Source organism: Chenopodium quinoa, unplaced genomic scaffold (genome assembly GCF_001683475.1).
Source record: "Chenopodium quinoa cultivar QQ74 unplaced genomic scaffold, ASM168347v1, whole genome shotgun sequence".
In the NCBI taxonomy this organism is placed as follows: Eukaryota; Viridiplantae; Streptophyta; class Magnoliopsida; order Caryophyllales; family Amaranthaceae; genus Chenopodium; species Chenopodium quinoa.
Genome location: NW_018745286.1, coordinates 2,161,672 through 2,184,288, shown reverse-complemented (window position 1 = coordinate 2,184,288; position 22,617 = coordinate 2,161,672). Strand labels below are relative to the sequence as shown.

Sequence of the window (22,617 nt, the reverse complement as noted above, 5' to 3'; positions counted from 1 at the left end):
GAAAAAAAATCAATATTATGGGCCATGAAATTATATTGCATTATGTAATTAAACAAAGTTGTGTATATTTTCTCAATAAATTTCTAAATTCATAGTTCTTAAAGTGTTGCAAGTATTGGTTAATTATTTTTTTTTAATATGTACATGTAGTTATGTGTTAAAATTAGTATATATGTTATTTTGTGAGGAAAAAAAATATTGTACGGCATGTAATGTAATTGCATTATGCAATTGAAGAAAGTTGTTGATATTTTTTTGGATTTGTTATCATTTTAATTTGTTTTTTGAGTAAATGTTTGTAACGATATTTATCTTTTGTTTTTTGATGCAGAATCTTTTAATGGATCCAAACAACCCAAATTTCCGTCAACAATTTTCGGGTTTTAGTGATGATTTCCTAACTAATCCCGAGTTTCAATTATTCTTGCAAAGAATGGGCAATATGTCTTCGCAACCACCTCCACTGCATCAGACACCCACTGTGGTTCCCCTACAAAACCCTGCTAATGAAGATCGTACACCTGGAACTGATCTTGGTAGTAACACACTCTTCGATGAGAGCGAAGAGGAAAGCGTACCAGAGACGCTGCAGTATCCTCCTCCACCAGTTCGCTTGTTGGAACCCAACCAAGTTCCTGCACGAGCTACCCGTATTTGGTCTGTTGCGGAAGATGAAGCTCTGATTGGGTTGTACTTGCAGATTAGCGAGGATGCTATTAAAAGTACAAGCCAAAAAGCAACTAGCCTATGGCGCAATGTACACGCAGCATATCAAACTTTGCATACGCAGAAGCAGCATATAATTCCGCCAAGGCCTATTAAGAGTCTGACGTCGCACTGGAGAAGGTTGGCAGCGGACACACTGCAATGGATATCTTGCTATGATGAAGAAGGTAGACTTCCGGAGGGAGGGAGTGGTTACAATGAAGCTGATCGTATGAAAAGTGCGGCGAAGCTTTTTCATGTCGCCCAAGGTCGCAATTTCACTTTTCCTCACGCAATTGAAATGCTTAATAAGGATCCAAAGTGGAGACCAAAGCTGAGATGGTCAATGTCATTGAAGGAAAGAAAATTCGCTTGTGATGCTGAGGAAGAAGGTAGTGCTGGAAGTGGGAAGAGGTCCAGAGATGATGTAGAGGATGAAACCCCTACGGATGGTTTTTCATCTGGCGGTTTACAACGACTCGAGGGTGTCAAGAAGGAAAAGGCGAAGCGTAAAGGGAAAGCAGTAGCAACAGAAAGTGGTTCGTCTGAGCTTAGAGAACGAATGAAGGAATTCGCTACAATTCGCAAGAGGGAGGCCATTCTGAAGGAAGAGAGGATCAAAATTGAAAAAGACAAGGAACAGAGGAAAAGGGAGGAACTTGACATTCATAAGATGAAAACCTGGTTTGATATGGTGCAAGCTCTGAAGAATTCGCCTACGCCACTCACTCCTGAAGAAGAGTCGTACAAGAATTTTTTACTGGGTAAATTACAAGGCCTTTAAGCATGTTTGGTTGTAGTCTTTTATTTATTAAGCGCAATTTAGTCTTTTATTTTTAAGTTGTATTAGTGGTGTGGTTAATTTCAATGTAAGAAAGATGTACACTTGTATTCTGATTTTCCAATATTGAATGAAAAGTTGTTTAACAAGTTGATTTAAGTTGTCATTCATACCGACATAATTGCTTTAAATCTTTGTCATTGTGTAGTCACATTTTTCTGATTTCACTTTATCAAAATGCTTTAATTTTGTGTCATTGATATCGACATAATTTCAATAAATCTTTGTCATTGTATAGCCACGTTTTCCTATATTAACTTTATCAGAATGCTTTACCTTTGTGCCATTGATACCGACATTATTGCACTCAAGACTTGTCACTGTCAACTAGCATAGTATACCTATTCCGTGGTTGAAAATTTGATTCATGTACTTGGTGTGGTCATTCATATTTGTAACCACATATTCATTTGATATTTCTGCTATATATAGTAGGCATGGCACATATCCACAACCACACCCATTCATCAAGTAACAATATTAATACAAGATGTATTCTAGACCATCATCAAGCTCAAGTTCAAGCTCATCTTCTTCAAATACTGAAGAATATGATCAACTTGTTGATGAACTCTTCACATACCAACCCCCATCTGTCCTCATGCCCCAAATACAATCCCAACACACTTCAAAAAAACCTAGAGGGGGTACGAATAGAAGAGATAGGGATATTGGACATGACAGGTTGTTTAATGATTACTTTTCCGATAATCCTGTGTACAACACCACCCAATTTAGAAGAAGATTTTGTATGCAACGACCTTTGTTTGTACGTATAATGAACAAGGTCGTTGAAGGTGATGTTTACTTCCAGCAGCGTAGGGATGCAGCTGGAAGGTTAGGTTTATCACCTCTGCAAAAATGTACAGTGGCGATAAGAATGTTAGGCTACGGCATGGCTGCGGACGCCGTGGATGAATACGTTCGGATCAGTGAGTCAACCGCTCGAGTTGCCCTTCAACGTTTTTGTACCGGGGTCATTGATCAGTTCGGAACCGAGTACATGCGAAACCCTACAACTGATGAATTGGCCAGAATACTGCATCAAAATGAACTGCGTGGTTTTCCAGGCATGATAGGCAGCATTGATTACATGCATTGGGAATGGAAGAACTGTCCAACGGCTTGGAAAGCGCAGTACGCCGGTAGGAACAAGAAAGCTACGCTAATATTGGAAGCCGTTGCAGATTAGGATTTATGGATATGGCATTCCTTCTTTGGTATTCCTGGATCTTGTAATGACCTTGATGTCTTATACCGTTCCCGAGTGTTCGATGAGGTTCTGCATGGTCGAGCTCCTCCGGTAAATTTTACCGTTAACGGCCATGAATACAACATGGCATATTACTTAGCCGACGGTATTTATCCGAAGTGGGCAACTTTTGTTCAGGGTATCACAACCCCTCAACTTCAAAAAGATAAATTGTTCGCTGACCACCAGGCTGCTGCTCGAAAGGACGTTGAAAGAGCATTCGGTGTTTTGCAAGCTCAATTTGCAATAATACGAAAACCGTCACTGGCGTACGATGAGGACATACTGCGAGACATAATGAAAGCATGTATCATTATGCACAACATGATTGTTGAAGATGAGCGCCACAACTACACTCGAGCCGAAGTTCTAAGAGCCTTCTTCGAAGAAGATCAACAAGAATCAACACCAGCATCAACATCTACAACGCCACCGTTTGAATTCAACGTAGGCCGACCTACCAACTTTGACTTCAACGCATTTCTACAGCGAAAAGCTTCCCTCCGTGAAAGAGAAATTCATCTATCTCTGAAACGTGATTTAGTCGAACATATTTGGCAACGATACGGGCCACGTAATTAGGGAGAAATTAGCACGACTTAAATAAAGCCAAGTACTATGGCGTAGCTACTTTTCCGTACGCAGTCGATTTATTTTTTAGTTGTTGTGTTTATTTTATTTCCTAAGTTTAATTACGCATGACGTTGCAAATGTAATTGGTTTCTAGTATTGTACCACTTTTAAAATAAATAAAAACATTTAACAAATTTTGAGCTTTTTTTTTACTATTTTTTTTACTTAACGTACTTAATTTTACGACAAATTTTAACGATAAAAAAGACAAAAATAAAAAATATAAGTTACACAAATTTAAACTAGTTTTTATTTATTTGGAGTAACATTGTTAAAATATAAATGAAATAAATAAATAAAGAAGTGTTGTGTAGGAGAGAGAAAGTAATGGTGGGGTATTGAAAAAGTAAGAGAGAGAGAGTGGTGGGTGGGCATTTTTTTTGCTCACCATTGGGAGAGAAAATGTGAAATTTTTTTGCCCATGAGCAAAAGTGATTTGTTGAGAGAGAAAGTGGGTAGAGAGAGAGTGGGTGAGCATTGCTCACCATTGAGAGTGGTCTAATACCCACATCAAAATCGCACTACCCCTCAAAATCGCCGTACATCCCAAAAAACACCATTATTCATCCAATACCTACTCGAATCCATCCCTCCCACCCTTCAAAACCGCCCCACCCACCCTTAAACGCCCCCTACGACCCACCTAAAACCATCTCCTCCCACCCCTCAAAACCACACACTTATCCCTGAGAAAAGCACCGTCCATTCCAAAACCTACCGGAATCCATCGTTTTTCACCTAACCAAAACTGCTCCCTCTACCCCAAAAACCATCCAAAACCACAACAAATCCACTGAACTCACCAACCCACTTTGAAAATAATACTTTACTTACTCAAAACCAACAACATTTACCCAAAAACCCATAACCCTAAAAATTGGAATAAAAAAATCAAGAGTAAAAATGAAAACAAACCATTTCATATTATCAATTATAGCTTAAAACGACCAAATTCGGCCAAAAAAACTCCAGATCTGGAGTTTTGTTGGTTGGATTTGGTATTTAAAACTCAAATTTAAAATGGTGACAGCGGTGGGGAGGGTTGGTGCGCCGGTAGGAGGGAAGGGGCAGTGTGGTGGTGGGTGTGTATGTGAAGACAGGAGGGAGTTGCGGGTTATGGTAGTGAACTGGTGATTTGCTTTTTTTTTTTTTTTAACAAACTAGAGACTTGCTTTGATGAAAAAGAGAGGAAATAAGGAAAAAGAATGATCACAAAATAAGGATGACTATTAAATAAATGAGGGCAAGTATGTCATTTTATTTTAATTTTGTCATTGGTAGCTTAAACATGGTTAAAAAATTAACAAAATTATCATTAATGTCATAATTAACTCAATAACAAAAATACAAGATTACCAAAGATAATAACTTTTTTTAAATTTTACCAAATAGAAAAATAAAAAACTTAGTGTTATTATAGGCACCTTTTCAAACTCAACCTTGAGCCCCACTGTGATCATGCTTTTAGGCATGGTGGCGTCCAAAGGGAAAGAAGATAGAGATAAAAGTGTCACCAACAAGTTTTAGGAACTTGTAAACCGTTCACGGGTGTGAAGGTTACACCCCATTCACGATCACGGAGATCGCACGGAGATCGCTAACTCCATAATGGTCTAGAACCATGACTGGATATTCGGGGATGATGATACAAATCCAACCTAAAAGAGATTGAACCCGCCCTATATCGGCTTCTACTTAATTCTTATGATATTCATGTGCGCTTCTCGATCAACATACATACATCAAATTAATCCTAAGCATATTTAATCTACGTTGGTTGATTATTAATGCATAATCATATCTATTATTGTCGATCACTTGAATTAAAATCATATTAACCTAAATTAAATTATTAATTATCTTATTAAGCGTGCTTTCAAGTACAAATTCCCTTTAAACCTGCAAAAAGGGCGTGATCAAGCAATAACAGTCAATCATGAATAATCAAGCAATGTAAAAGAGCACTACCAATGGCGAGCTAAAAATTTGCTCATGGGCATTTTGGGTGGGCATAAAATTTGCTCATGCATTACAATGGTGAGTAAATGAGAAAAAGCCAAAAAGTGCTCATGAGCATTTCTGAAAATGCCCAAGACTTGAGCATTTTTGAAGATGAATAGTGCTATAGCGGGCCCCACAATTGGTAATGGTTATATTTTTTGTAATGCAAATTCTGAAATAAATATTTATTAAAAAAAAAATTAAAATTACCAACGGTCATTAAATTTAATTCTCTATAAATAGACATGCATTTTGGTATATTTTGGTATAATTTCAAAAATACCATAAATCCTCCATATTCTTTATGTTAACGATAAAAACAACACAAATAAAAATAAATAAGTTACACAAATTTAGACTAGTTTTTATTTATTTTGAGTAATATTGTTAAAATATAAATGAAATTAATAAATAAAAAAGTGTTGTGTAGGAGAGAGCAAGTAATGGTGGGGTATTGAAAAAGTAAGAGAGAGAGAGCAGTGGGCAAGCATTTTTTTTGCTCACCATTGGGAGAGAAATTGTGAAAAAAATTTGCCTATGGACAAAACAGATTTGTTGAGAGAGAAAGTGGGTAGAGAGATAGTGGGTGGGCATTTTTTTTTGCTCACCATTGAGAGTGGTCTAAGATTGACACAGCAATCCTCATCATAATCAAAACATCATAATCAATATAATCATAATCTCACCAAAACATGATTAATAGCAAGATCCTAGGCATGATACTAAACGGATTAATAACAAATCCTAGCATGTCACTAATAAAAAATCATAATCAAAACATTATCCTAAACATGACACTAGAAATCATGATATTAGAAATATTAATAAAGCATCCTAACATGATACTAGGAATCAAAATCAACATCCTAACATGATACTAGGAATTAATATAATATCTTAAACATGATCTCTATATCAAAAGAATAATTAAGTAATCGAATTACTTCCTTGATGCCTCGTACTTCTTTCTATCAAAATAATACACACGTTAGTAACTTCAAGAAAGATTAAATCAAATAAACCAAATAAATCTCATAAGAATTGAAATATAGATTTAGGACCAAACCCTCAGAACTATCAACCTTTCAAGTCGAGGTCAAAGGCAACTTTGAGCTTGGCTTGGAGTATTCAAGGCTCGTGAAGGAGGTATGGTTTTTTTTTTTTTTTGGAAAAGTATCAAAAGATGTGTGTTTGGATGTATTGGGATGTTTAGGTTATGGCTAGAAATCAAGAAAGAAGAGAGAGAGAAAAGCTTTTAGCTTAGAGAGGGGATTAGATGATGTTTGTTGGTGATCAAGCTTGTTGATGATTGAAAACGGGGTGAAACAACCTCTATTTATAAGGAAAAAGAGGGTCAAAGGATCAGAAAAGAGTCAGAAATCAAATCAAAGTAAAACAAGTTACATCGCAGCGCGACAACCTTGTCGCGGCGCGATGATCCTGCAATTTTGCGGTTTTTGTTTTTATCATATCTTTTGATCCAGAAGAAGGAATAGTATAAATAATATATAGTTTGAAAGATCTAGAAGTCTACTTTCCAACCAATTGGAATAAAATTGATATCTTTTGTAGAATAAAAGATATGATCGAAATAGTGGGACAGTGTCAGTTTTGGATAGAGTTTGGTATTTTGTTCATATCTTTTTTGTTATAGCTTGGAATTGGATTATGATATATCATTGGAAAGATAATTTCAAGAGCTATCCAACCATTCAAGATTCGGATAAAAATTATGAGGCACGGAATTCAGTTTTGACCGGGATTAGGAATATCAAAAGAGAAGTTTTATTCAATATCAAATTCTTTAATCTTTATCTTTCGGGGAAAGGATAAATTAAAACCTTCTAGAGGATTAAGGAATCCTAATTGATTTAGGAATGGGATAAAGGTTAATGGACCCTACACATGGTCATTGGGTCATAGGTAAGGTGGACCTAGGCTCGATTTGGGCTTGGTTTAGTATTTTGGCCATAACTCATTTGTTATAAGTCGGATTTGGGCTTATAATATATCATTGGAAAGCTATTGTCAAACCCTATAATTGGACCAATATTATGGACCAAAATAAACTAGTTTGGACGTTTTTAAGGTTTGGACATGAAATGAATGATTTTAAGGACACGTAATGAATGATTTTGGGTTTAAGGACACGAAATAAATGATTTTGGATTAAAATGTTTTAGGAAAGAATAGAAATGGTCAAGGATTAAGGAAAATTCATGAGACTCTTCAACTAACTCGATAATCAAAGACGTGTAAGGTACTCATCACTAGGTTTGGTTTTTGGGGAGACACAATCAGGTGTCTACAGTTACCAAAGAGAATTTCCTAATTAATTTTGTTTTCTAAATCATGCCTCCGAAGGAAGCACAAGAAACTTCTAAGAACCAAAATTTTAGCTATGTTGATCCTTTAATTATGTCAAACTCTGATAATGCTTAAACTCAGTTAACGGCAAACTTGTTCAAGGGAACAAACTTTGTCAAATGGAGCAAAATGTTAAGTTGGCCCTTGGATCAAAGAACAAGCAAGGTTTCATTGATGGAACTTGGAATCATAGGAAATCGGATGTTGAATCTAAGGATTACAACCAATGGATAAGGAGTGATTACACGGTGACATGCTGGATTATCCATGACTGCTGAAATTAGAGACAACCTTAATTTGGTTCAATCTGCCAAAGAGCTATTGGGATGAAATTGTTGAGAGATATGCCGAGAGTAACGCACCTCGGCTTTATCAACTCAAGAGGGATCTTGCAAAAATAGAGCATGGTTTTATGATATGCCTATTTCTGAATATTATTATAAGCTAAAGAATCATTGGGATGAGATTACAGATCTCGAGTCTTACCCTTCTTGTGATTATAATGCTAGTAAGAATTGTATATGCAATGTGCAGAAGAAACTGAGAGAAATGAAAGAGAAGAGTAGTGTTCTGGATTTCTTAATGAGACTTAATGGAAAGTATGATAATGTAAGGGATAACATATTCTCCATAGATCCCATCCCTACTGCAAACAGTAGAGCTTTTCACCTGGCCAAGCAGACTAAAAGATAGAAAAACATCACTACAAGGGTGCAGGCAACAAATTTGAATGAACCTAGTGCTTTTAATGCTAGAAGGCAGTAGCAAGGAATATGATTGCTAGAAAGAGAAGTCTGAGAAAATGAACAAATTTTGTGAGTATTGCAAGATTAAAGCGTATAAACTCAAGATGGATGTTGTAAGATATATGGTTATCCAGATTATTGGTTCAAGAATCCTAAACCAAAGGGTACCAAGTATGTTGAAAATGTGGATACGCAAGAGGATGACTATCTCTCTGATAGTCCCTTGGATGGAGAAAATGATTCGAGTCATGGTACATCTAAGCTTAATACAAACTTGATTTCTTTAGTGGCTCAAGAGGTGATGAAATCTTTGAGTGAGAAGCAAGGAAACAATGCTGAGATGTAATCTACACGACCATCTAACAACTTTGTAGGTAAAATCTTAGTCTCAAATGCAGTAAGTTTTCATGATGTTTTTTATAATAATGAATCATGGATTATAGATTCTGGTGATGCAGATCATGTGGCAGGAAATTTTAAGATTTTTCATGAGATTAAAATTTTTGAAGAAAACAGTCAATGTAGGGCTTCTAAATGGAAGTGTGAAGCAGGTTAACCAGATTTAAGCAAATTAATTGTGTAGGTGTCGCACGAAGTGCGCCTACGTTGAGCATAGGTGAATATGCTTGGGAATCATAAGAAGGTGGATTTGACATATAACAATAGGGACAAAAAAAATAGGGAGTTGCCAACAAGCTAGTTTTTAAGGAACTTGTAAACCGTTCATGGATCATTAAAGGAAACCATGAAAAGGGACAAACCGAAAGGCAACAATGATTTGATCCATGAAGGTTACACCCCATTCATAATACATGAGATTACTAACTCCATAGTGGTCTTGAACCATAACTAGATGTTCGGGGATGATGGTACGGACTGAGTCATGAACCCAATTCCTCCTGTATTGGCCTCTACTCGATTCTTATAGTGACATGTATTAATTGCAACCCAAAAGACATGCAAACAAGATTCAATTCGCTCCAAACTAATTAATTTAAGTCGGTTGAATATTTAATGCACACATAAATCTAATTTTTGTGATCACTTTAATTTAGCAACAAGATTATTGTAAACCTAAACCGATTGTCCAAATTATCTTATTAGGCGTGATTTTCAATTACATATTCCTAATTAAACATGCAATGTAGGTGATCAAATCAAATTAAATAAATCAAATAAAACTAAATAAGCTTGCATAAAAATATTGGAAGTAACTCAATAATAATTAGAGAACGAATTAAAAGTATCCTAAACATGATACTGAATAATTATTAATAAAACCCTAGGAATGATACTAATAATAAAAATAAATCCTAAACATGATGCTAGCAAGAATAAATATCGTAGAATTAATTAAACGAAAAGAATAATTAAATATACTTACTTCGATTGCGAAACCTTGCAGCTATATCATGAATAAACTATTAGTAAACTTCAATAAAATATATAAAATCAAACAAACTAAATTAAATTAAAGAAAACAAATTAAACTGAGTTTAGAGATTGAAACCCTCAGGGTTTATGATCAACCTTTCACGCCGTGGACTGCTGATAGAGATTCGGGTAAAGTATTGATATCTAGGAACAATTGGATTGAAGGAGGAATTGTGAAAGATTAGAAGTATGGGAGATTAAGAGAATAAGAGTACTAAGGAGAATATTATCAGAAAACGGTTCCCGTAACCCACGACAGACCACGTTATTTATAAGAAAAAAAGATAAAAATTAAACCGTCTAAGTCAGAAAGACCATCGCGCCAGCTCAAAAATCATCGTGTGGCGATGGTCTGCGTCGTGACGATTTTCACGACGCAATGCAAGCTAGCGCGACGCGATGCATTCACTACAAGAAAATATAGCAAATTGTGACACAATTGGTATGACGCTTTTGAAAAGGGTCGCAATGTATTTTTGTACGTTAATAGGATAATAACATATATTGACGCTTTTAAGAGACAATATTTATTTTCAACACTTAAAAGCGTTGTTATAATAATTAAAAAAAAAACACCTATTGTTCCACTTCCATATCTCAATAACAAATTCCGCTAAATTGAAAATTTAACTCCTAAAAATATTCTAAATCCCCGTTTTACTAAACTTACCCACCTCTTCATTAACTCCCCCAAAATTCTCAACCAATTTCCCCAATAACCAACTCTCATTCTGATTGATTCCGATTGATTCTCAACCAATTTCCCCAAAATTAGTCTTTGTGCGTCCCGCTTTATAAAAATTCATCTATTTTAATACGATTTTGAATGTGTTTAGACCTTTAGAAGTTTATTTCAAACTCAAATTACTTTATTATTTAGATAATCTTTAGAAAAGTTAAGATGGAAAAATAAGAATAAGAATAAAGATTCAAACAAATGGATTATTGGATTGGGGTTAAGATTAAAATAAATGTATATATGTGGACTAGAAAAGTTAAATTAAATGGATTTTAAAAATGAAATTAAGTACTCCTTTATTCCAATATTAAACCCGAACCAAATGGCAATGAAAGGCTTCCCTCATCATCGGGTTTCGGTCGGGGAGACATTTTTAAGTGTCTACTAATAGATACAAATTCACTAAAAGTAGTGTTTGCTGGAAATGGATGTGCTTTAAGATATTTCCACTAGAATTTCAATCGGATACAGGAGATAGTCAAATGTATTATACAAGTTCAGTAAAGATGATGTAGACAAAGGAGAAATAAGAAGAGAGAACAAGCCATTAGGGAATGTTGTAATTACTTGTAGTAGGAGTAATGATAAGCTTGAAATGTTACATGCTAGGCAAGGGCATGTATCTTTATCAAAAATGCAACATTTGGATATTTACAGTTGTAAGAATAACAATTGTTTTGTGATACTTGCTCTTTGGCAAAACATCATAGGCTGCCTTCTAATTTGAGTAGCAATATTATTTCATGCATATTTGAGTAGATTCATGTTGATGTTTGGGGACCTTATAAGTTTCAATCTATTTCTGGTGCTCATTATTTCTCACTATTGTTGATTACTGCAATAGAGCTACCTGGACTTATTTATTGTTTAGTAAAAAGCAAGCGAGAGACATTAGTATAGGTTTCTTGGCATATGTCAATACTCAATTCATCATTAAGGTTAAAATCCTTAGGAGTGATCATGGCACAGAAATTGTTCAAGCTGAATGTGATTCTATTTTACTTGAACAAGGAATTATTCAACAGAATTGTGTAGTAGGTGTTCTACAACAAAATGGTAGGGTAAAAAGGAAACATATAGATTTCTTCTTGAGATTGCTAGAGCTTTGAGAATACATGTAGGAATGCCAAAGTTTCTTAGGGGAGAGTGCATCCTTGCAGCAACACACTTGATAAATCTATTACCAAGTGTTGTGATATGTTGGATGTCTCCTTTTGAGAGGTTTATGAAAAGAAAACCATCTTATATATGATCATTTGTGGGTTATATGGTATTTATGTTATGCGAGTGGGGTACAAAGAAGATTGATATGTTTGATGTAAAGGGAATAAGATGTGTTCTACTAGGGTACCCTATTGCTCAAAAGGCATACAAATTGTATGACTTAGAGAAGAAAAGAATTTTAATTAGCATAGATGTTGTATTCAAGAAAGACATTCTTCCATTCCTCAAGGTACATAATGATAAAGATCAAATGAAGATTGTTTTCAATGAGATTCCTATAATTGGTCAGTTTAAAAATGAATTAGAAGAGGATGTGGTTGAAGGTACAAAAGAAAATGATGAAATTAAATTTTGCTGAAGATTAGGTTATAGAAGAAATGAATGATAATATTGGAGAAGATGAGCAGTCTTCATTGTAAACTATAGCTGATTAGGAACAAGAAACAATGCAAGATCATGATGAGACTGGTCAACAAACTCCTTATGATAGGAGAAGTATTATACCAAGAGACACTCTAGTGAAGTTCAATGATTAGCGGTACAAACTTCCTGGTAAAAATGTTCCTATAGAAGAGGAGATTGATGTCAATGCTTTTACAGCATATGATATGCATGCATGATCTGGAGTTTTATACACCAAGTTATATTGTATCCTTTAATAATTTTATGAGAGTATCAAAACCAATGTTCTATGATCAAGTAGCAAATGATTATTATTAGATGTACAGGATCAGTTAGGATTATTATTGGATTTTATGAGAGTTTTAAAACCAATGTCTCAAAACCAATGCAATAAAAGAAGAATTGGAAGCAATGGAAAGAAATGAGACTTAGGTCTTTGAGAGATTACCAGATGGTAAGAAAGCACTGGACACCAAATGGGTATATACTATAAAATTTGATGAAAATGGGAATGTGAAGACTCAAAGCCAAACTATGTGCAAGAGGTGACAAGCAGCAAAAAGGAAAATATTATAAGGAATACTTTTTCTCCAATAGCAAAGTTTTTTTACTGTGAGAATATTGATTGCTTTGGCAATTGTGAAACAATGGAAGTTACATCAGTTAGACATAAGTAATGCATTCTTACATGCATTGTTGTCAAAATCGCGATCCAAATCACGATCCTACGATCCCATTTTAGCCAAACGATTCGGATCAGATGTACAATCGCAGAGCAAGCAGGATCGATGTAGGATCGATCAGGATCGGGTAGGATTGTACAGATCGGGTAGGATCGGACGATCCTGTTTCTTACTGAAATTATTATTAGATTGTACAGGATCGGACAGAATCGTGTAGGATCGGTCAGAATTGGGTAGGCTCTGTCGGGATCATACGATCCTACTTTTTACTTATTAAAATGAGCCTAAAGAAATCAAACTTTTCTCTAAGCTAAGAAAATTACTATCCAACTACTAACTATTAAGTTTAGCAATTTTATAGCTTAAAAAATGTGTATCTAGTTATGAAGCAACCTTTTTATTACTCCTTTTATCAATTGCGTAGGATCTTATGATTCTATGATCCGATTCTACCGATTTCATCCTACTCATCTCACCGATCCAATGTAGGATCCCGATCCTAAAAACCATGCTTACATGGTTATTTCGATGAAGAGATTTACTTAAAGCTACCTCAGGGATATAAGGGTGTTCCAGAAGGCAAAGTGTGCAGACTAAAGAAAAGTCTACATGGCTTGAAACAACCCTCTAGGCAATGGAACATTGAACTGAAGAAATTTCTAAAGAAGAGAGGTTTCATTTAGTGTCTTAGAGATTATTCTTTGTTTTATAATCTAAAGAAAGGCAGGTATTGCATTATTCTTGTCTATGTTAGTTAATGATCTTTTGATCACTGGTGATGATGATCATTCAATTCAGAAGCTTAAATTGGAGCTAGATCAAGAATTTACTTCGAAAGATCTTGTTGAAATGAGGTACTTTCTAGGTCTTGAGGTGTCCAGGACTAGAAAGGGAACTTAACTCAATTTGAGAAAATATGTTCTTGACATATTATCTCACACAAAGCATCATGATTGTAAGCCTGCAGTTTTTCCTTTTCTTAAAGAGATCAAATTGTTCACTTTGGAAGGTGTAGGCGTCATTCTAAGCGCACCTACTTAAGCCACGTTGTGAATATGCTTGGAAATCATAGGAAGTGGGAATTGACATTATACGATTAGGGACTAGGAAAGCAGGGAGCCGCAAACAAGTTTATAAGGAACTTATAAACCGTTCACGGATCATTTAAGGCAACCACGATTAAGGGACAACGATACACTACTAAAAATTAAGGTTTTTGCGACCACCTCTAATGGTCGTTGAAAATAGCAAAAATGGTCGCTGAAAATATTTGCAACCGTCAACGGCCGTAATATGGTAGTCATTAATCTCCTGGTCGCAAGATTGACGTTCGCAATAAATTTGCGACCGTTTTCTTTATTTTGAACGATCGTTACTGAAACGGTCGCAATGTTATTAATTGTGACCATTTTTGGTAGCGGTTGCAAAAAAATACATTTGGGACGGCTATAGGCGGTCACTAAAAGGTGAATTTTTTTTTAAATAAAAAAACAAACACATTGCCAAAATAAAATCCAAAAAAAAAAAATACTAATTCAACTACCCAGCCACCCCCAACCGCTTAGCCACTACCATTTTTCATCCACCGCCATTACCTACGCCAGCGGCCGGCGCCTAGCCGCTTTCCTTCACGTCGGTGACACCCCCACCCCCTTCATTTTTTCACAACATCAAACAAATTTAAAAAAAAATAATTATATCAAAAATAAAACAATTATAAAAATGCAAACGAAATAAGAAATAAAACAATTATCAAACAACTATACAAATATTTCAAAATTTATGAACTAAAATTACAATTATATCAAAAAATAGTTTGTAGACACCTGATTGTGTCTCCCCAAAAACCAAACCCAGTGATGAGTACCTTTCACGTCTTTGATTATCGAGTTAGGTGAAGAGTTGAAAAGTCTCGTGAAGTTCCCTTAAGCCTTAACCATTTCTAACCTTTCCTTAAATGTTTTAATTCAAAATCATTTATTTCGTGTCCTTAAAGCCAAAATCATTCATTTTGTGTCTTCAAAAATCATTCATTTCGTGTCCTCTTTATAAAATCGTCCAAACTAGTTTATTTTGGTCCATAATCCTGGTCCAATTATTGTGTGGTTAGATGGGGCTTGAAATGATCTTTCCAACGATATATTATAAGCCCAAATTCGAGTTATAACGAAGAAGTTATGGCCAAAATACTAAACTGAGCGTAAACCGAACCTTACCTACGACCCAATGACCATGTGTAGGGTCCATTAACCCTAACATCATTCCTAAACCAATTAGGATTTATTATGAGCTTTTACAATCCTCTAGAAGGTTGCTTTAGTTCCTAAATCCCTTAGGATTTATTATTAGCTTCTAGAATCCTCTACAAGGTTCTAATTTATCCTGTTTTTTAAAAGATAACGATTTAAGAATTTTATATCGGATAAAACACTTGTTTTTCAAGGATTTTAATTCTGATAAAATTATAATACGTATGGAAATTTGATTAACCCAATTTGATTGGAAGTCGGATTCTGTACGGATTCTATCATCTAAAAGCTAAGTTGAGCGATAGAAATATCGTGGTGCTTGGTAAGCCTATCACATCGCGATAAGCCTATCTTTTTTGTCCGATCCTAGTACTATCTTGCCGATTCTACTTCCTGATTGAGTTTTTTCGACTTTTCTGAACCCATATGTGTTCTACACATGGTCTTAGCCCCTGGGAATTCACACTCCATCTACCCAATCGAACGCTCTATGCAACGACGGGTACATCCGAGTTTGTGAATTCACCAAACCATGGAAGGAAGTCTAACTTGTGGGGTCCCATCCATCCACGCCAACCCTTCCAAAGGTAAGGCTTCCGCGCGAAGCATCAGGACTCATAACCATGGACCCTCTTTTGACTACCATAAATCCTTGAACTTTAGAGAGCTAGAGCCATGGTTAGGTTGCAAACTCATTGCATCATATTGTGACTATTTGACTACTTGTGCATTCTTTGCTCGTGCATACTTTACTTGTGATGAACTAACCTCTTGTGTTGACTTGTTTTTGCAAATAAAGTTTTAATTAACTAATCAATGGCTAATATGGACTTTGCTTAATTAATTGATAATTAATTTGAATTAATAAAGTCTAAATATACTTGACTTAGTGAGACTAAAGACTTATACCTTCGAAAGAATTACCAAAAACAAATTAAACTGACGCTCCAGTTTTGGCGCAAAAGTTTGGTTTGTGCCGTAGAACGCCAGCCTTATCGCGATGCGATAATCATATCGTGCCGCGATGGAGCCAGCGCGCCACGACAGTTCCTTCGCCACGCAATGGTTCGGTCTGTTCTTTCCGAGTCTTCACGTCGAGTTTAAGTTTCATGATTAATTAAATGTTTAACCAAGGTCCTAACCTAGTCCTTATCTGAGTCTAACCACATGTCTAGTCCCATGGTCATTACACGAGTCTTGTAAATGTCACTTACACTCACGAGTCCTTGCACGCACTTTGTACATACCTTTTTCACATTATGACCATGTCTTAGGTCCATGCATTGAGGGTCCATTCTATTCCCGGATTTTTCCATATCTTTCCACAAATACACCCTTTCCCTTCACATCACTTTCTATACATTACACACTTCAACTTTCCTTCTTATAACACTTTCCACATTCTCTCATCTTACTTGCATTCCCCATACATATCATTCACCTCATACACCTATGCATGTTGAATCGAGTTCGAGTCATGTGATTGACAACGAGTGTCCATGGTCTTCCTTTCCACAGCGTTTGGTCAAGAAGAGAAGGACGTTTAATCAAAGACAACACCTTTATGCAAGTACTCCTTTTTTTATAGACCGGTTAGAAAGAAAAGAAAGTTCAGAATAATGGCGAGTCAAGAAGAATTTGAGAAACTTCAAGAAACCGTGAATGGACTTGCCGAGATTCTCAAGGGACCCACCACTCGAGTCAAAGACCCTAACAAGCAAGTACCCATTGAAACCATCAAGCGTATGGAAGACAGCTTGAGTCAAATTTCCAATGACTATAAGTACTTTAGGATAAGTTCTAAGGGGTCTTAGTGGACAAGGAACTTCTTCTCCACAATTTCTCTGCCAATGACATCCTTAATTTCAAGGCTACTGACAATCCTTACTTTCACCTGAGAGCTTTTGAGACAATCATGGGAATCAAGGGGGTTGATAAGAAAGCTTTTCCCTCACTTTTCTCTCTTTCCTTGGAATCAGTATGTCAATAATGGTTCTTTTCTATGCACTCTGAGGAAATGGCTACTTGGGATGCTATTACACATGCTTTCATTGATAGATACAAAGATAATATTCAAGTAGAAACTGATCATAGGGAACTTGAACTGCTTAAACAAAAAGAGAATGAAAGTTTCACTGCATTCTACAATAGATGGAAGGAAACTTCCGCTAGGCTGATCGAAGTTCCAAGTGAGAAGGAATCTGTAAGGATGTTCAGTAAGAACCTCCAAGAGAAGTATCAAAAACATTTAAAATATCAACCTTTAAGCACCTTCAAAGCTGTCTATGACATAGGTATAAACATAAAAAATGACCTCTTGAAGGCTAGTCACAATGGCAACAATGGCAACGGCAGGAAAAACGACAATCCTTCTTCCGCTTCTTCCCATAGCAACTACATTAACAACATCAATGCCGATGAAATTTGGGCCCTTGATAAAAACACTTCAAAAGCTAAGAAACCCAACAGGGAATTGACACCTATTGGAATGTCCTATGATGTTGCTTTCGATCGTCTCTATGATCAAGGTAAATCAAACCTATTGGTCCCACTGAGGATCCAACACCCGAAAAACGATCTTCAAGATGGAATCCCAATTCCTATTGCAAGTATCATCAAGGAAATGGTCATACCACAGATGAATGTTATAGGTTCCAAAACCTCATTCAATATCTCATCGATGCAAACAAGCTTCCATTACTCCAGCCGGCCAGAAGACCAAGTGATGACAAGCACAAAGCACGAGGTGGGCTCTAATGACAAGATTTCATGATTCTTTTCTTTCTTGTTTTCCCCTTTTCCTTAATAAGTCTAGCATAGGCACCCTTCATCTTCCTTAGATTTATTTCTTGAGTTTGATTTTTTTTACCTTTTCCATTTCAATAACATGAGCATTTATTTCTTTGCATATGATCATTGCATTGCATTTTACTTTACAAAAAAAAAAAAAAAATCCACACCGAACTAAGCACAAGGTATACTAATGATTTGAGGCGCCCCTTGTAGCCATATCCTATCACTTCACCCTTTCAAATATACAATCCTTTCTTGATAAACTCTTTTAAGCCTTGTCTAACGATAAACCTTTATTTTTTCAACCCACATTTACCTAACCTTGGGATGGGATGGTGTGTAATTACGCAATTATCAAAGCCAAATACAAAAGCTTGAGTGACATTTACCAAAATTTTGAAATTTTTTTTTTAAAAAAAAAAGGTTCAAAAAGAAATAAAAGTGTGCAAAAAGGCAAGTGTTCCAATGTCCTTGATATGAACACGTCTCGGATTGCGTCACTTATCGAGTGCTCGGCACCGTGCCTGAGAAACATGAATGCCAAGTGAGTGATAGACCGCATGATCGGGATTGCCCACACTTATCCAAAGAAAATTCAAATACAAATTTCAAATGCAAAAACAAATAAAAGAGATTTCAAAAGTGAGAAAACCTCAAGCATACAAATACCAAGATTCAAATGCAAGGCTGCACACCTTGGGGGCTTATGTAGGGTCTTGAACCTTTATCCCTTCTTCTTCAACCTTTAGCCTAACCCCATTACAACCCTTAAAAGACCTCCTTGAGGTATACACACACTTGTGCGAGGTTCAGCTAGAGCTACGTTTGGCCTGATTCCTAGCGGATACGTAGGCAACCTCACATTGGGGTGCGGCCGTAATAAAAATGCATTCATTCATTCACATTCATATTCACAATCATGCATGATCATATCAAGGGATCTCCAATGCTCATCCCTTATCCATTTAGAGCTAGACTTGGGGGCTTGATCCCTACTTCATTAGCCTACCCAGCCTAAGAGTCATCATCATTTGACTTTTCTCACAATATTTTTCCACACCCTTAGCCTTTGCAGCCTAACTTTAGTATCACTTTCACACACATCACACATGCATTGCCAAATAATCCTTCCATTAGGAACCCTTTGTCATGAAATCTTAATACAACTTTGAAGCATGCCTTGTCATTTTAGAATAACTCATTATCATAATCTTACAGAGTATGAAGAACTTAGCCTCCGCGCCTAAGTTACCCAAATACTTTCATTATCGAATCATCAAACTTTGCACCATGAGATACAACATATCAACGCATACACTTGATTAAGCTCATTCAACATGCATCATCACTTGATTCATTCTTTTCATCTTAAGAAAGTTCAAAAACCTTGTTTTTCACCAACACTCTACACTTCAACCTCTTTTCACGTTTTTCTTTTTCGGGAGAAAGTCGGTCCCCTCCATAAAAATGACGGAAAATTTTTGCTTTTCCGCATGTTCGAGTCGCACGAGCACAATCACAACGTAATGCACACATGATTCATGAACATTGAGTCATGTCGTGTCACTACGTCGAGTTGAGTCAACACTCTATACACACAAGTCGATTTCAGTACGTGAGTTTACACATCGAGTCGATCTAAGTACATTAAGTCTTACACAATGAGTCAAGTACACCAAGCCTTAAGTCAACTTCAAGCCAACCAACTGTCAAGGCCCTTTAGCAAAATTTGATTTTTTGCAGGGCTCAAGCACATCAGCTGTACGGCATTTTTTCCAAAATTGGATTGTCATCTCAATTAACAATGTTTCCAAGAGTGGATTGTCACGTACCTTCTTCATCTGGCAATTTTTCCAAGATTGGATTGTCATCTCCTTTGGCAATGTTTCCAAGAGTGGATTGTCGCACTCCTTCTCCATTTTTTAAATTTTTCCAAGTTCGGATTGTCATAAATTCATCAAATCCTTAGCAATTTTTCCGATATTGGATAGTTATTCACCCAGGTCCCTATGGAAAATATTTCCCAAAGGATTGTCGTGGGTCTTTAATTTATTCAACTCAATATTTCGGCAAAGGTTCCCCAACGTGGGTTGTCATTCATTTCAGTAGTGGCAAATTTTCCCGAAACGGATTGTCGATCGACTCTTTTTTGCAAAGGTTCCAAGACGCGGATTGTCGATTGTGGCAATATTCTCCTAATTAAAAAGGATTGTCGCATAGCATTGGCAAATTTCCAAGGTGGATTGCTTTCAAGAGTTATGTTCCAAGGCGTGGATTGTCGATCGTAGCAAAGCATATTTGATAAGCGCCTAAACATTGATTGATGATCAGCCTGATGACGATCACCTTATTGATTGAGCACGCCTAAACATTGGCAAAGCATATTTGATAAGCGCCTAAACATTGGCTCATTACAGTTAAAAACGCCTAAGCATTGGCAGAGTATATTACACCTAATCATTGGTTAAACGCGTCTAAGCATTGGCTGAAAATATTACACCTAAACATTAATTAATCCCGCCTAAGCATTGGCGAGATTTGAGGATCGCTAAGTGTTGTGATCTTCAACGATTCTCCCTAGGATGTAGAGGCTGTCAGCATTGGTTAATCCCGCCTAAGCATTGGCAAGGTTTGAGGGTCACTAAGCATTGTGATCATCAACGAATGTCCCTAGGAAGTAGAGGTTGTCAGCATTGGTAGGTCCTGCCTAAGCATTGACGAGATTCGAAGATGGCGAAGCACTACCACCTTCGACGATATTCCCTAGGATGTGGAAGGTTGTCACTTTGATTTGAAGATGGCGAAGCATTGCGATCATCGACGGCAGTCCCTGATAATTTGGAGGTTATCACTTTGATTCGAGAAGATGGCGAAGCATAGCAATCTTCGATAGTACTCCCTGATAATTTGGAGTTTGATTCAGCAAAATTGATGTTACCTAGAGGCGTACCCAATGGTGCAAGATACACATTTCTTAACTCCCGGTGGAACTAATGCTTTTCTGTAGGTATCGGCGTTAAAAAGAATGGTTTAGGATCGCATAACGTTCTGAATCATTCTCCGTCCCTATCGATTTACTTTGACTTTTGTTTTCGAAACTTATGTTTCTCCAAACTCAGTCAAAGTGGGGGCTTCTGTAGACACCTTATAATGTCTCCCCAAAAACCAAACCGAATGATGAGTACCTTTCACGTTTTTGATTATCGAATTAAGTGAAGAGTTGAAAATTCTCGTGAAGTTCCCTTAAGCCTTAACCATTTCTAACCTTTCCTTAAATGTTTTAATTAAAAATCATTTATCTCGTGTCCTTAAAGCCAAAATCATTCATTTTGTTTCTTTGAAAATCATTCATTTCGTGTCCTCTTTATAAAATCGTCCAAACCATTTTATTTTGGTCCATAATAATCCTGGTAGAATTATTGTGTATTTGGATGAAGCTTTGAAAAGAGCTTTCCAACGATATATCATAAGCCCAAATCCGAGTTACAACGAAGAAGTTATGACCAAAATACTAAACCGAGCCTTACCTGAGACCCAATGACCATGTGGAAGTCCATTAACCTTAACATTATTCCTAAACCAATTAGGATTTATTATGAGCTTCTACAATACTCTAGAGGGTTGTTTTAGATCCTGAATCCCTTAGGATTTATTATTAGCTTCTAGAATCCTCTAGAAGGTTCTCATTTAACCTGTTTTTGAAAAGATAAAGATTTAAGAATTTTATATCGGATAAAACACTTGTTTTTCAAGGATTTTAATTATGATTTAGAATACGTACGGATATTCGATCAACCCAATTTTATTGGAAGTCGGATTCCATACGGATTCTATCTTCTAAAAGCATCGTTGAGCGAAAGAAATATCACGTCGCGATAAATCTATCGCGTCGCGATTGAAACCCGTTTTACTCCGAGTCGGATTCTGACTCTTTTTCTGATCTTCGACCCTCGATTTTCCCTATAAGTAGAGGTCGTTTCACCCTGTTTTCAGCCATCAACAAGCTTGATCTCCAACAATCATCATCTAATCCCCTCTCTAAGCTAAAAGCTTATTCTCTCTCTGTCTTTCTTTCTAGCCTTAGTTTTAGCCTAAACACATCCCAACATCTTCTTGATATCAAACACCATACCTCTTTCACGAGTCTCGAATACTCCAAGCCAATCTCATAGGTCCCTTCAACCTCGATGTGAAATGTTAATAGTTCTGAGGGTTTGGTCCCAACTCTATATTTTAATTCTTATTTGATTTATTTATTTGATTTAATCTTTCTTGAAGTTACTAACGCGTTTATTGTTTAGATATAAAGATATACGAGGCATCAATGTAAGTAATTCGATTACTTATTTATTCTTTTGCTATAGAAATCATGCTTAGAATTTTATATTAATTCCTAATATCACGTTATGATGTTTTTGTGATTTCTAGTATCATGTTAGGATGTTTATTTTGAATCCTAGTATCATGTTTAGGGTGTTAATTAATATTCCTAATGCCATGCTTTCTAGTATCGTGTTTTGGTTAAAGCTTTGATCTTTATTTAGTGAC

General features: G+C 36.2%; 2 protein-coding genes across 2 annotated transcripts; both read left to right on the top strand.

The window, feature by feature from the left end:
* The first annotated feature begins 340 nt into the window (after positions 1-340).
* Positions 341-1,489, top strand: LOC110711933. Its single transcript, XM_021890370.1, has one exon. The coding sequence runs from the start codon at positions 341-343 to the stop codon at positions 1,487-1,489; it is 1,149 nt and encodes a 382-aa protein (XP_021746062.1).
* A 547-nt stretch (positions 1,490-2,036) lies between these two features.
* On the top strand, positions 2,037-2,738 carry LOC110711932. The gene has a single exon (XM_021890369.1). It carries the CDS (start codon positions 2,037-2,039, stop codon positions 2,736-2,738), a length of 702 nt encoding a protein of 233 aa, XP_021746061.1.
* The last annotated feature ends 19,879 nt before the right edge of the window (positions 2,739-22,617 follow it).